Source organism: Camelus ferus, chromosome 6 (assembly GCF_009834535.1).
Source record: "Camelus ferus isolate YT-003-E chromosome 6, BCGSAC_Cfer_1.0, whole genome shotgun sequence".
NCBI classification, from domain to species: Eukaryota; Metazoa; Chordata; class Mammalia; order Artiodactyla; family Camelidae; genus Camelus; species Camelus ferus.
Window position 1 is genome coordinate 86,498,371 of NC_045701.1, and position 16,120 is coordinate 86,514,490.

General features: G+C 42.5%; 1 protein-coding gene across 1 annotated transcript in view; it reads left to right on the top strand.

Annotated features, from left to right (window-relative positions):
- The first annotated feature begins 2,018 nt into the window (after positions 1–2,018).
- The window catches only part of AK7 (adenylate kinase 7), a 66,745-nt gene continuing 52,643 nt past the window's right edge, over positions 2,019–16,120 (top strand). The window contains exons 1-3 of the mRNA XM_014558813.2: positions 2,019–2,226; positions 6,669–6,857; positions 12,900–13,008. Coding sequence (XP_014414299.2) covers positions 2,062–2,226; positions 6,669–6,857; positions 12,900–13,008 — 463 coding nt within the window. The 5' untranslated portion in view covers positions 2,019–2,061. The remainder of the gene's footprint in view (positions 2,227–6,668; positions 6,858–12,899; positions 13,009–16,120) is intronic.

The window sequence follows — 16,120 nt, forward strand, 5'->3', positions numbered from 1 at the left end:
AAGCCCGCTGAAGAGCGTGTCTCTCTAGCAAAAGCACCAAGGTGTGCTGAGTTGTGCCTGCTCCCAGGATCCTTAAAGAGGCAGTTTGATTACGAAAAGATTGCACACCTCATTTCCCATAATGACACTCTTCCCACCTTTCCTCCAGGTCCAGAGTCAATCATTACACATCCCACACAGCTAATCAGCAGCTGCTGGTGTACTGAGCATTATTGGTTTCTTACACCACGACACTACAGTATTCTCTAGCCAGTGCCAAAAACACAAAATGTGCAGTTTGATTGTTAAGGGGGAACAGGGTAGGAAATGCTGAGATTCTGATATGTATGTGCCACTCTGACTTCAGACAGGACTCTGCCTTCTACCTCGTCATTTTGTGTGTGACGTAGCTGAGCTGTGGACAGACTGTGGGACTTAATCCGCAGCCCACCTGTGAGCAGTAGCGTAGGGTCAGAACCGAGGTCTTCTGACTCCACCAACCATCCGCATACAATATGTGTCAGTAAAAGCATTACCTGAACTTTGTGGTTATCTGAAAGCTGATTCTCAAAGAGTAAAAGGATAACAGTAAAAGACACATAAGTTGGCATAATGGAAATAATCAATAGAATCTCTTTTCCTAAACTACCAATCTGCTATAAAACTCTTTGGAAGCCATCCCCTTACTGTAACTAGCTCATTTACCAGTTATCAGTAGTCTAAATAATAAGAATGAAACAAAAGTGAGTTATATTTTATAGTAGCATGACCGGTTGAATAAAAGTACTTAACCGCTTAACTGCATGTCAATAGGGACAAACTGGAAATGAGGCATCTAGTGAATTCTAGAATATTTCACAGGTCTTTTAAAAGAATACTTGTGTGTTCCATCAAGTTTTGTTCTGATCTTGCATGAATCTTTTTATATTTAAAGTGACAGTACTTGTTGAGAATTTTAAAAAAGAATTTGCTGTGTGTGAGCAAGCTGTTCCCAAACTGAGTTTGCCAAGTTTTAAACTGTTATTTTATCAAAACAAAGAAGTTTCAATGAGACATACCTGTAAGAAGGAAAGGGCATGGAAGTTGGGAAACAAACAAAAAATGGAATCAGAACTCTCGCACTTGTAGAAGTGTGCATTTTAGCGTTGCCAAAAAAAAAAAAAATCACTTTTGGAGACCACTTCAGAAAATGCTTTCATGTATCTTATTTAATCCTGACAGCTGTTAGGTCGGTTGTTTCACCCTTGTTTTACAGTCAATTTAATAGCTATGGGAAGGTTAAAAGATTGGTCCCAGTCTCCCACAAATGGCTGCAGAGCTGGAACGCAAAGCCAAGTCTCCCAGTTGCCTGAGTGCCCAGAATCTCCAGGCTGTCTGGAGCTCCCATGCCACTGCCATTTTTTGAGATAATCAGTATTTAAAAAAAAAAAAAAAAAAAAAGTACAAAATGGCTCCACGTGTTAAATATTCACATTTAACCAGTTAATGTTTAAAGCACAAAAACATTTCAGTAGAATCAAACTATTCTTCTAAGATAACAGGATGTATACACAGTCCGCCATGACCTTTGTGGTTCTGTGATATGAAAAATTATCACTTGATCTTAGCCAAAAGGCCGAGAAGCGATGTGATAAGAAAAATTTAATGTCATATTTTAATTTGTCGGTGTATGTCAACAACTGCATGTCTAACCTGATTTGGAAAGAGCAGAAGTCTAAATTCTATCCCTTTGTGAATGTGGGTGAATTCCCAGGACAAATGGCCTCTAGCGGCGCCTAGCTCAACCCGAGATGTCGTTCCGGAACTAAGCCGGTTGAGCCCAATGGACCAAGCAGCAACTGGCTGCACACGCGAGTCCACACACGTTGTAGTTCGGGCGTCCCGGACCCTAAACCCAGGGGAACAGGGGGCCCCGGGAGCACGCGCGACGAGGCGGAAACAAGCACTCGGGCGGGGCGCCCTAGGCAGGAAAATTCCTGGGAGCGCGGGAAACCGGAGGCCCCGCCCCCAATCCGGGAACGCCCCGCCCATCGCCCGAGGCCCCGCCCCGAGGGCCACCCCGTCCCAGCGGTCCTGGGGCCCATGCCCCACCTCCTAGGCAACCAAACGGACGCTTTCTCCTTAGCAACCAGAGCGGCTCCCACCATGGCTGAAGAGGAAGTTGCTGCCCCGACGGAGAAAGTTATACGGATCCAGAGGGTGTTTATAAACCTGCTGGACTCATACAGCAGCGGAAACATCGGGAAGGTGAGCCGCGATGGGTCAGAGCAGAACCCCAGCCCCCAGCTCCCAGTCCCCAGCTCCCGGGCCCGCGAAACCCCACGGGGCGCTCTCAGGGGGTCCCCTGAGGGAGGGTTTTTGTCCTTGACACGGCCAATGCCCCCTGCTCCCCAGTCTGCCCCCAGGCTAGACAAGCAAGCGCCCTGCCTGGAAGCCCAGCTATTTGGAAATCGCTGGTCCAGCCCCCGTTGCTCCCCTGTTAATGCGAGGAAACTGGGGCTCAAAAGGAGAAAAGAGCTTGCCCAAGATCACATAGCGAGTTAGGGGCAGGACCTAGACTTAGAGCCCGGGTCTCCGACCTCCTAACCAGGTTCTCTTTCCACTCATCCACCGCGTCTGAAGCAGGTTAACTGACAAATAGGAAGTCTAGTGGTTATATCACCCACGAAGTATTTTTCATTCATCATCCTTTCAACATACGGTTTTAGTGTCTATTATTTGCCGGGTACTGTTTGGGGCCCTGAGTCCCATTTAGCTTCCTCACCCTTCCCAGTCTTTAGACCTGCCAAGAAAATGAAGATACTCAAAAAGACGACCCTAGGGCCCTTCATCTTAAAGTATTCAGTAGCCAAAAGAAATCCCTAATTTTATCATTTCCCTGAGTAGGACTCATTGACCTTATTCCTACCCTCTGGAGCTACACAGAAGTCTAACCTCACCTTGGATAGACTTCTGTGAGGCTACTGATCACACTTTCAGACAACACAAGCTGCCTAAAATAAGATGGGGCTACAGTGCATATCATCTGTATAGTCTCCCTAGGGCTGCAGTAACAAATTACCACAAACTGGGTAGCTTAAAACAACAAAATTTATTCTCTCCAGTTCTAGAGGCCAAAAGTTCGAAATCAAGGTGTCAGTAGGGTTGGTTCCTACTGGAGGCTCTAGAGAAGAGTCTGTTACAGCCCTCTCTCCTAGCTTCTGGTGGGCAATTCTAGGCATCCTTTGGCTAGGCTCATCACTCCACTCCAGTCTCTGCCTCTGTCTTCACATGGTGTTCTCCCCTAAGCATCTCTGTGTCCAAATTTCCCACTTCTTATGACCCCAGTCACTGGATTACAGCCTACTCTAATCCACTGTGATTTCATTTTAACCTGATTACATCTGCAAAGACCCTACTTCCAAATACAGTCACACATGCCCACTATTCAACCCACTACACCATCTACAGTTGATTGGTCAAAAAATATATATAATTTATATGTACAAATAGTATATTGTAAATGTAGCATATCATTACATATGCTAAACAATATATGTGATAGTATATATATATATCATATGTGATAGTATATATATCATTTCATATATATCTATATGTAAATAGTATATAATTATATATTATATATACCTACTAGAAGGGGTGAAAAACACATGCTATATCTTCCACATTACCAGGAAAGTGGAGAAAGAAGGGACAAGGACACAAACAAAACTAAATGCAATAACAAAGCATTAAAAAGCCAGGAGTGGTATGAACTTATTTGTGTCTTTCAAAAAGATAGATACAAATATAGAGAAGATAGATCACTAGATAGATAGGTAGGTAGGTAGGTAGGTAGGTAGATAGATAGATAGGTAGGTAAACAGACAGACAGACTAATCTAAATACACAAACCGTCTCCAAGGATCCACAAGACACTTAACTGTTATCTCTGGAGTTTGGGATTCACTCATTCATGCCCTCCTACTAAAAGGCAGGCACAGTAAATAAGACCAAAAAAATGTTGCTGCAGTTGAGGACCCTGCCTTTCTGGAAGGAGACAGCCAACAAATAATTTTTAGAATAAGCAAGATACTTCAATATGTGGCAAGTATTCCAAAGGAAAGAGAATAGCAGATGTTGACTGGTGGTAGAGAGCAGTTGCTTTAAATAGAGTTGCATGGAAGGGGTCTTTTGAAAGGTGACATTTAATCCTACGTACACAGGAAGAGGAACCGGCCGGAGGAACTAGTTCCCAGAAGGCACGGCAGGGGAAAAGGTTCTGAGGTGGGAGTCAGGTTGCGGAGGACAGAGCGGCCAGGATGCAGTGAACCAGGGGCTCCAGGGCCGCCAGCAGGCATCGTGCCCAGGACCCAAAAGACAAAAATGTTTAAATTTATTTTAAAATCAGAAGAAGGCAAATTAAATTTTAAAGTCAAAGATTGTGTGTTGTTATTGAAATACAGTCATACAATTTTTAATATATTTTATGAAAGGGCCCATGAACAGGTAACTGACAAATAAGTTCAGTGGTTAAATCACGACCCAGAAACATGGTTCCCCGCAGCAACTAAACAGTGCCTGACACCTGGTCAGCACTCCACCGGTATTTATTAGGTAAATTTAAAAATCAGAGTCAAATACAAAGGCCCAGATACTGCAGGGCTTTGGTCAGGAATTTGGTTTAGGTTCTAAATCCAGTGAAAGCCATTGGATGACTTAAAAAGGGAGAGGACATGATTGAGATTAGGAGGGAGGGAGGAAAGAGAATTTAACTTTTTACTTGACCTCCTTTCGATCTCTGATTATTTTTTACAACATAAGATTTTTACAATAAAACTTTTTCATTTGTAGAGGTTTTTTTCAAAAGTGTATCAGAGAATTTTCCAGTTATCCCTTAACTAACCAGGACCTTACTTTCTGAAAATCCAAGTAATTGCTGTTATCTGCACTAAGCAAAGGGGAGTAGGAATATAAAGCATCTAAAAAACATGGAAACCATGTATGTTATCCTCAGGCTTATGGCACAGTTGGGCAATGCCACCCCACCCCCTTCTCCCCGAGGTCCCTGGGAAGGAGTAGTAAGTGGCCTCTGCAGCCTTGGGTATTATATCAGAAGTTCCAACCTTACCTCTCTCTACCCAAGCAATCTTGGGCAAATTATTTACTGCTACTTATTACTCGATTGTGAAATGGGATCATAAAATTGAATGTGTTTGAGAGACAAATGAAAATATATATGGCATACTTGGGAAAAATATATTACAATAAGAGGTTGAACCTGACACCTTGCCTACTAACTTGGACTGTTTTTCATCAAAAAAATGAGGATAGGACTTTTTGTTTGATTGGTTTTATGTTTTTACTCCCAAGGTGTGATATCATCACGATTATTTACCTAAGTTGAATCTCTAAATTATATATTTAATATATAAATTAAAATTATTATTTATTTCTATGCATATATACATACACTTGATATATATGAAACTTTGTCACTGCATAAGCCACTCACAAAGATAGCTTTTGTAAAAGAAGAAAAGAAACTTTGTCAACCTCATTCTATTTCATTATTGGCTATTGAATGTTGAAATATGTGTAATCCAAATGGAGATGTGCTGTAAGTGTAAAATGCACGTCAAATTTCAAACACTATGGGGAAAAAAGAATATAAAATATCTCAATAATGTCTATATTGATGACATGTTAAATTGATAATATTTTGAATATATTAGGTTAAAGAAAAGCATTATCTAAATTAACTTCACCTGTTTCTTTTCACTTTTGTTGATGTGGCTCCCAGTAAATTTAAGTCACATGAGTGGATCACATTACGTTTCTACATTTCTGCTGGACAAAACAAACTGAGGTGGGAAGCCCCATAAAAAAGACTGGCAGGACCCCCCAGGCAGGGCCACTACTCTCCTGCCAGCACCATCCAGTTCCCTGGTCCAGCGGCTTTATCTCATTATTTGCCTCTGAAACCGCTTACTTCTAGGAAAGTGGAACTTACCCCTAAAATTCTATTGGTTCCCTGAGCTCACTCCTGATTGATCCATTTGTAGTACTTCATTTGCATGGAGATCACTCCTGATTGGTTATTTCTCTCCCTCCTGATTGGTCCATTTCTACAAAGCTTGTTGAGAATTAGTCAACTTTTGTTATACCTTATTTGCATATAATGTTGCAAAGTGTGAACTGGCTGCCTATAAAAGCCTGTGTAAACCTACAGACGGGGTCCACAGCTTGGGTGTTAACTCCTCTGGGCCCGCTGGCGTAGTAAACCTGAGTTCTCCAACTCTCCGAGTGCTGTTTGGTCTCTCGCGAGGATCCAGGTTGCTGTCACCACTGAGCTGTAACATGGAGCTATAACACTGAGTTGTAACACATTTTTCCGCAACATAACGTCACGAACAAGATAGCCCAGCTCTGCCTAGTGCGAGGGCAGGATGATACCCTTAATGAGTTCTTTAAGCTGAGACTGAGTGCCTTGCCTATAAAATGAGAAATGCTAACAGTACCCACTTCACTGGGCTGTCGTGGGAATTAAACCCACTTCGAGGAGACACCAGTGTACAAAACACTAGCTCTGCTGAGCGGCGCCGCTAGCAAGCTTTCAGTAAAGGTCAGTTTATAGAATCATCATTCATTGAGTGTCCTTCCTCTAAGTTGTGCTTAGTATTTGGGAAATTTCTGTTGTCTTGCAGTTTCTTTCCAACTGTGTCGTCGGGGCTTCACTGGAAGAAATTACCGAAGAGGAGGAAGAGGAAGAGGAAAATAAATCGGCGATGCCGGAAGCCTCCTCCACCAAACTGAAGGAAGGCACGTTTCAGATCGTGGGCACGCTTTCCACGCCTGAAACCCCCCAGCCCGACTTTGCAGTGGAGACGTACCGTGTAAGTCCAGGGGTGCTGCTAAGAGGAGACCAAGGCAAGAGCCACCTTTGGCTGCGATGTCCTTACAATGTGTTCATGAGTCTTTGCTTCTCACCTCGTCTCTTCTGCCAATCGCGACGGGGTGGGGAAGGGAACGGTGGGCGTCGTCCGCCTGTGATGGAGATTAACCACCATGGCCTCCTCTTTAAAGGCTTGCCTGCAGCAAAGAACCTAAATGATTTACTCTTAGAAAGTATAGATCTCATTTGGACTTTCAGACTCACAAAATTCTCTACCCTGTGTTTCAAACATGTTCTGCCCCGCTTTACACAGACATGACTCTGGACCACGGCCGGCGGCGTCAGTGAAAGAGAAATGTCCTTTGATTTACCACTCGGGAATGACATACCATTATTATATTGCTGTCTTATTGAGAAACAGTGCTTCCTTCACAAGACACATTCTACACAATCTTCATCCTGAGACATTTAAATACTGCCAAGAGGGGCGGCTGTCCCAGTCTAATACCTCCCATCACCATAACTGCTACTCTCCAGACCCTAAGAGACAGCTTTGCCCACGCTCTACCCTGCAACAGCCTTTCTCTTCTCTCCCCCAGTCAGCCCTATTCATCCTTCAAGATTTAACTCAGGATGTCATCTCCTCTAGGAAGCCCTCCATGATTCCCTACTCCCAGTTTAGATTCTGACCTGCCTAGATCCTAACACTTTCCCCACTCTATTGTTAATATCTGTCTATTGTGGGTCACATTGATTGTAGACAGTAGAGACTGCACCCCACTTTTTCTCATGCCTATGCGAGACTGGCAGCAGTGGCCCTCAATCAGCATTCGTGGATGAGGGCTTCAGCCCCCTCCCACCATCTCTGGGAGCTTTCTTCACCACTTACCCCCTTTCACCCTCTTCTGGGTCTTCGCTCGACACTGGCTTTTCTCTTTCCACCTATTCGTATGCTCAAATCTTTCCCAATGAAAAAAAAGCAAACAAAAAACCACAGCACCACACAGCGCACACGCACACACACACATACACACACACACACACACTTAATTTGCCCCCCCCCCCCCGCCTCTTTCTCTGCCCCCGGGCGCCTGCCACCACTAAACTTGAGAGAGGGCTCAGCCACATTTGCAGGCTTCACTCCTGCACTCTCCAGTCCCCACCCCTTCACAAGCAGTGCCCAGGCCATTATCACCAGTGAGCTCCTAATTCCCCAGGGCCTGGCTTACCCAGCCCCCTGCTTCCCAGGAGAAACTCTCCTTCCTGCATCTGCAGCCGTCGCATGACCTCTCACTTCCCTTATGCATCCAAGCACTCCTTCCTGGGCTCTTTCACTAACTCCTTTTCTTCTTTCCATCCTTTAAATGAAGTTTCCCCCTCGGCTTCCCCCTCTCTCCCAATAGGCATCCTTTTTTTTTTTTTACTTCTTTTTTTAAATTGAGTATAGTTAATTTACAATGTTGTGTTCGTTTCAGGTACAGCAAAGTGACTCCGTTATACATATACATATATATATATATTCTTTTTCAGATTCTTTTTCATTATAGGTTATTATAAGATAATGAATACAGTTTCCTGTTAGGCATCCTTCTTAAATAGTATCCAGCCCTATAGCTTCAGCTCCCATACAGGCCAGTGCCTTTCAGATCCCTCCCCAGCCCTGTGGACTGACCGGCAAATCCAAATGCTTCCTAGCCCTCTCCCCCAGATTTCCTGCATCATTTCTACATCAGCATACCCCAAATTAACTTTATTACACTCAGCCCTTTGTATTCCTAATTTTTATTAAGGGCCTTGCTGTCTGTATCAGTTTGGGCTGTTTTGAGCTGCAAGTAATAGAAAAAAAAAAAAGGCAATGCAAATCAGGTTAATTCATCAGCTTATGTGGCTGGTGATCTCAAGGAAGAACCTGCTTCAGGCCTGGCATGATCCAGGGATCCAGGGGCTGCAGTCCCTTTTCCTGCCCTTTCCTGGGTTCCATCTTCCTCTGAGGGTTACTTCATCCTCAGGCTGGCAGCAAGACTGCAACAGTCCAGGCATTTGTACACATACACAGCCACAACCTGATGAAGAGAAAGGCTCTTACAGAGAAAGGAGGATGAGTGTTCCAGCAGCACCCCACAAGTATCTCCTTGAATCTCACTGCCTTGAAATGAGTCACTTGTCCATTCCTGAACCAGTCACTCACCCTGAGATCAGTAAGGCCCATCCCTTGAACTAGAGGATGAGTTAACCCCCCATGGGCTAAGTGCGGTTCTGCTGGGAAAGAGGAAGACGAAATAGACATTTCTCGACAACTAAGGGTGTCCTTTATAGCATTCACCATGCACTTGTCCCCATCAGAGCTGAAACCCTGGTATTGCTGTGGGCTCTTGACTCCCGACTGTGAACTGGAAAACAAAACAAAACACATAATTTAAGAGCTGTGAGTTCCATCTTATTAGGGGCTTACTGAGGACTACAGCCTGGGAGACAGCCTCTCGGAGCGCTCTGAGGAACTGCTCCAAAGAGGCAGAGGGGCAGGTAAGTATATATGTGATTTTTGGTTAAGGGGGTACACAAAACCAAGCACACGTCCCAGTAAAAGGTCACTGCTATTCACAAGGAACAGATGTCTCCATTAATGATCTTACTGCTTTTCTAGGTATGAGAAGATGCAAGAAATCAGGTTCCTAAAAATTTCTCCTAAAATAGCTGTGTGAAGTCCTGTTCTGCCAGTTTTCCCCAGAGTACAGAGTGCCTCATTCCTGATCCCCACCCTGAGTTCCTTTCAGGGAGTGTCAGAGGTGGGCTGTTGCAGTGGCTAATGACCTAATCCTTGCAGAGCTGGATGGTGAGTGACATTCTTTAGTGGGCACTGTCACCTCCTGTGTCCTCTCAGTCATGGAATCCTCAACCGGTCTCTTTACTAGCTTGCTAAAGAATGCCTCCTTTCCATTCTCCTAGCTATTCGCTTTGGTTCAGATCTACATCACTGATCATTATTTATACCTGAATTTGATTCAGTGAATGTGTATCGAGCACTTTAAAGAGCCACGGATGCACCCATTGCTTACAGCCTAGGGGGGACTCTGTGATGTAAACTAGCGGCTCCATCCATGATGACAGAGGTGGGCACACAGAGCATCCAGAACTGCCTGGAAAGGACAATTGTGAGTTCTCAGTCTCACCTACAGAGCCAGGCAAATGCAGCTTCAAACTCTTCTCTACCACACAGATCAAGGCCCCCTAAGGTCCTCTGGAAAACAGGCTGGTCCAGGTTGTAAAAGGTGCTTCTGCCTGGCTCAGCAAATGGCCTGCTATTCCCCGAACTTCCCAGGCTCTGCTGAGTGACCTTGTACTCACCCTTCCAGCCCAACTCAAATATCAACTCCTATAAGCCAGAATCATGTATTTCTCCTGGCTCATCAAACCTCAGAGTTACCTCCGTGATAGCCCTTTCCACATTGGGAGCTGCTGTGTAAGGCTGTGCAGGTTGTGCACTGCACAAGGATGCCCAGCTATGGGCATGACTAGGGACTGAAAAGTGATGTGTTCTGCTGGCTACAGTGTGCCCCAGAGTGGGTGCCTTACAATTTTCCCACCCAGAGCAGGTTACCTTTTTCTAATTTGTGCAGTCTTCATACATGCTTAGTTGTGTCCTTGTACATGTTAGACCATAGTTATTTGCTAAAAGTTCCCAATGACACACACACACACCCCACCCACACACACACACACCTCTGTAGAATCAGTAATCATGTAGTAGTCATTTTTGTCTCTCTCTCGTTGGGGTCAAAATCAGGGCCCACAAATATTTGTTGGATAAACAAAGGAATGCATGAACATGATCACTGAGTATGCGGTCAGGATGACCATTCTCTTGAAAACACGCCTATTTCTTTCTAAATCAGTCCAACTATGATTAACAAGTGTGCATATTTTCCTCTGGACACCGTGCTCACATGGTTTCACAGGCCAGAATCAGAGAGGCTTCATCTTCTGTCTCTTGAAAGAGACCTGGAATGCCCTGCATAGGAACAAGCGTCTTTGATTTCTCCCCATCCCCCAGTGTTCCTCCTTTCTCTTCGTGTCATTGCTGAGTCTAGGTGAGTCCTGGCTGTACCAGGGGAGTGACTTCCTCTCACATCGTCATGTTGCTGACAAGGTGACAATCAACGTTTGCATCAGCATTTTCAGAGGGTCTTCCCTCTCGTATGAATAGCCCAGAAAATAAATCCAATTGATAATATGGGTTGAATTGTGTCCAAGACATGTTGAAGTCCTAACCTCCAGTACCTCAGAACGAAAGCTTATTTGAACATAGGATCTTTTTTTTTTTTTTTTTGAGGTATTGTTGATTTACTATATGGTGTTTGTTTTTGGTGTACAGCAAAGTGATTCAATTATACATATATATACATATTCTTTTTCATATTCTTTTCTATTGTGGTTTATTACAGGATATTGAGTATAGTATAGTAAGACCTTGTTGTTTATCTATTTTATATATAGTAGTTTGTACATGCTAATCCCAAACTCCTAGTTTACCCCTGCCTCTCGCCCTTCTCTCTTTGGTAACCACAAATTTGTTTTCTATGTCTGCAAGTGTATTTCTGTTTTGTAAATAAGTTCACTTGTGTCCTATTTCAGATTCCACACATAAGTGATATCATATGATATTTGTCTCTCTCTGACTTACTTCACCTTGTGTGATCATCTCTAAGTCCATCCATGTTGCTGCAAATGGTATTATTTCATTCTTATGAATGGCTGAGTCATATTTGAACATAGGGTCTTCACAGAGGAAATCAAGTTCAAAGGAATTCATTTGGGTGGACTCCTAATCCAATAAGCCTGAGGTCCTTATAAAAAGGGAAAATTTGAACACAGACACAGGTACAGGGAGCAGGTCATGTGAAGATGAAGGCAGGGATATGGGTGATGCTTCTACAAGCCAGGAAATGCCAGAGGTGGTCAGTGAACCACCAGAAGCTGGGAAAGAGCCATTGAGCGGAAGCTCCCTGACAGCATTCAGAAGGAACTAGCCCTGCCCACACCTGGATCGTGGGCTTTTAACCTCCAGAACCGTGAGACACACTTTTCTGCTGTTTAAGTCACTTGGTTTTTGGAACTTAGTTACAGCATCACTAGGACACGAAAACAGCTGGACACAAAAGGACTTAAAGAACAGACTGGATACACTGGCGGTCTGTGCAGTTGAATTTAACAAGGATATGTTAACCTCTAAAGAAAGTCATCTCCCTTTTTGGTTCACCAACAAAGTTGTGTGGTAAGAGACCAAGTTTGATCTGAAAGGTTCTGCTTTAATGCAACTGGTCAAGGATCTGTGGGGGAATATCTGATCCTTGAGGCAGCAGGAATAACAACTCATGCAAATCCTGGTCATTTTACAGTTGTCTTTAATAGCCACCCACGGTATGGCACTGCCGGAAAATGTGCTGGCATCCATGCAGCAAGGAATAGCTAGTTAAAGACAATGATCACCAAAGATACTTTCATCTAATGGAAGAACTTGATGTTTTTAACCATCAAGAGTTTCTGCATTTAAAAATATTCCCAGCTGTCAATTGTGATAAGTTACCTTACATCCCAAACAAGAACAGATTAACCCATCTTGAGGCTCCTGAAATAATCCACATTCATCACTCATCAGCACTTCTGAGTGATTCATGGTATATAATTGCTCAAATAAACTGGCATAGAGATTGAGTTAGTTTTAAATGCCTCACACAGTTTCTTCCTGTGTGTTCTAATTCTTCCCTTCTGAATCGGGGTTTAAACAGCCCGCAGAAATAGTGCCTAAGATTATTATGCAATTTTTTCATCATCTGCTCCCAGCCATTTTCATAAACTTCTTTGTTACTTGAAAACTACACACAGAAGAGAGCCAAAATTTCATTTTAAATAGATATCCCTCCGCAAATGTTTCTTGTGGGACCTTCAGTGCAGTACATCTAATTTGGAAATTGTCATTCCTGTCTAAATAGTAAAGTTACTTCATTAGCCCCTTGCAACAAATGACTGTCAGCTTTCTTTTCAGGCCATCTCTCGAGAGGACCTTCTCATGCACCTGCTGGAGTGCGACGTTATCATCTATAACATTACCGAGAACCCGCAGCAAGTGGAGGAAACCATCTGGGCAGTCTCCGGTCAGTGAGATGCACCCTGTGATCTCCAGAGATGTGACTTTGGTGCCGTTTACTGTACCTGAAAGTCATCTAAGGCACACTAGGCAAATTAGGGCTGTAGAAGAGCTGATCCGAGACGTACCTAAGAACGCAAAGTGAAATCAGACCCGTGGATATGCCTGTGGATCGCGTTAAGAGAGAAATCAAGGCATATTAAAATCTTTAAGAGTTTATGTGAGCAAAAATCGAGTTGTATTGGGCAGCACCAAACCAGAAGCAGTCAGGCACTCCGCCAGCAGGAGCCAAGGGCAAGACACTTATAGAGGGAAGCCGGAAGCAAAGCAGTTCTTTGATTGGCTATAGCTTAAGCGTTTACCTTCTTTGGAAGAGCCTAGTTGGCTGTTTGTGACTAGTTGTTCTTAGGTTTTGGTTTGCTTATCTAAGCTGCTAAGGTATTAGAACCACCTTAGTCTCACAGCCTCCTTGTGTAATTAATTTAGCAATAGACACTTCCAAAGAATAGAAATTTTTATTGAAGGGTAGTTGATGTACAATATTACATAAGTTACAGGTGTACAATATAGTGACTCACAGATTTTAAAGGTTATACTCCATTTATAGCTATTATAAAACACTGGCTATATTCCCTGTGCTGTACAATATATCCTGGTAACCCATTTTATACCTAACAGTTGGCACCTTTTAATCTTCTACCCCTATATTGCCCCTTCCCCCTTCCCTCTCCCCACTGATAACCACTAGTTTGTTCTCTGTATTGTGAGTCTGTCTCCTTTTTGCTATATTCACTAGTTTGTTGTATTTTTTAGATTCCACATATAAATGATATCCTACAGGATTTGTCCTTCTCTGTCTGACCTATTTCACTTAGCAAAATACCCTCCAAGTCCATCATGTTGTTGAAAATGGCAAGATTTCACTCTTTTTATGGCTGAGTAGTATTCCACATCTTCTTTATCCGTTCATCTGTTGACAGACACTTAGGTTACTTCCATATCTTAGCAATTGTAAATAATGCTGCTGTGAACATTGAAGTGCATGGATCTTTTCAAAGTAGTGTTTTTGTTTTTTCAGATGTATACCCAGGAGTGGAATTGCTGGGTCATATGATATTCTGTTTTTAGTTTTCTGAGCAAACTCCATACTGTTTTCCACAGTGGCTGCACCAATATGCACACCACAGTGTATGAGGATTCCCTTTTCTCCACATCTTCACCAGCATTTGTTATTTGTGTTCTTTTTGATGATAGGCATTCTGACAGGTATGAAGTGGTATCTCACTGTGGTTTTGATTTTCATTTCCCTGGTGATTAGCGATGCTGAGCATCTTTTCATGTGCCTGTTGGCCATCAGCATTTCCTCTTTTGATAAACATCTATTCAGTTCTTCTGCCCAGTGTTTTAGTTGCTTTATGTGTGTGTGTGTGTGTGTGTGTGTGTGATGCTGAATTGTATGAGCTCTTTATACATGTTGGATATTAACCCTTTATCTGTCATATCACCTGCAAATATTTTCTCCCATTCAGTAGGTTATCTTTTTGTTTTATCAATGATTATCTTTGCTATGCAAACTTTTAAGTTTAATTAGGTCCCATTTGTTTATTTTTGCTTTTGGAGACAGATCCAAAAAAAATATTGTATGATTTATGTCAAAGAATGTTCTGCCTATGTTTTCCTCTAGGAGTTTTATTGTTTCCAATTTTACATTCAGGTCTTTAACCCATTTTGAGTTTATTTTTGTATAAGATGTTAAAGAATGTTCTAATTTCATTCTTTTACATGTAGCTGTCCAGTTTTCCCAGCATCACTTATTAAAAAGACTGTCTTTTCTTTGTTGTATATTCTTACCTCCTTTGCTGTAGACTAATTGACCACAGGCACATAGATTGATTCACTATTCTATTCCATTGATCTATGTGTCCAAAGAATAGAATATTTTTACTCATTAAAAGAAATGAAGCATGGACTTTCAAAATTCAAGCTTTATCATTCTACAGGCACTGCTTAAAAATGTGGGGTTGAATATACCGGGAAAATACAAAGACAAATAAGAAAAAGGTTATACCCTCAAGGCTTTTCTAGGTCCACAAGAGAGCTGAGGGACACGGGAGAAACTTTCATGCAGGACAGAGAATGGCATGTTCCCATGAAAGGCATCACCAGAGGGATGTGATTTCAGGAGGACAAGAATTATTTCTAACTGTGATGATTTGTTTCAATTCAGCAAATGTTCCCTGACAGCTAGGGTCAGGAAGGGGTTGCAGAGAATGCTTTCATTTTTAAAATGCTTTTAAAAAAAGGTAATGAACTCTAAGGTACAAGATGATGTTTAGCAGTTTGGTTGTGATTCATCTCCTTACTAAGACAGGAGCAAAGTAGAGCTAATCAGCTTATTTGAATCATCATTCCAGACTAGGAGGACAGCCAAAAAGACACAGAGCACCTCACTTTTCAGTATTTTTTTTACACTTCAATATCTTTGTTGTCAGCAAATTAGTTCAGAGGTCAGCAAACCTTTTCTGTAAAAAGCCAGAAAGTAAAAATTTTTGGCTTTTCAAGCCAACTGCTCTGCCTTTGTAGCAAGGACACAGCTATAGACAATATGTAAATAAATGGGCTGCATTCCAATAAAACTTTATTTACAAAGACAGGCAGTACATTGCCAACCCTCAAAGAGGGTCAATAGCAGAGTTATAATTTGGCTTACATTCAGAGAAATGGAATGAGGCCTCGGGAACGTCTGTACCATATTCAGAGAGATAATGAAGGAAAAGTACTCTCTGTGGGTGTGTGGGAGTCCTCAGGAGCCTAGACTGTTTGTTTTCTCACTTATAACTTTGGGCCTTAGTTTCGTTCAGTCAGATGCACATCAAAAACGTGAACAACGTGTCATCTTTTGGAACAGAGCTTTTTAAAGCCTACTTTCCACATTTTGTCCCTTTGCAAATATTTACAGATGACACATAATTGCCCTTTCTAAGATAATTGCACCACCTAAAATAATGATCAGACCTAATGTTTACTGAGTTCTCACTTTGTGCCAGTCTTTGGAAGTTGATTTCTTTCTATATACTTGCAGTTTTCTTTAACTTTTTTAAAATTGAAGTATAATTGGT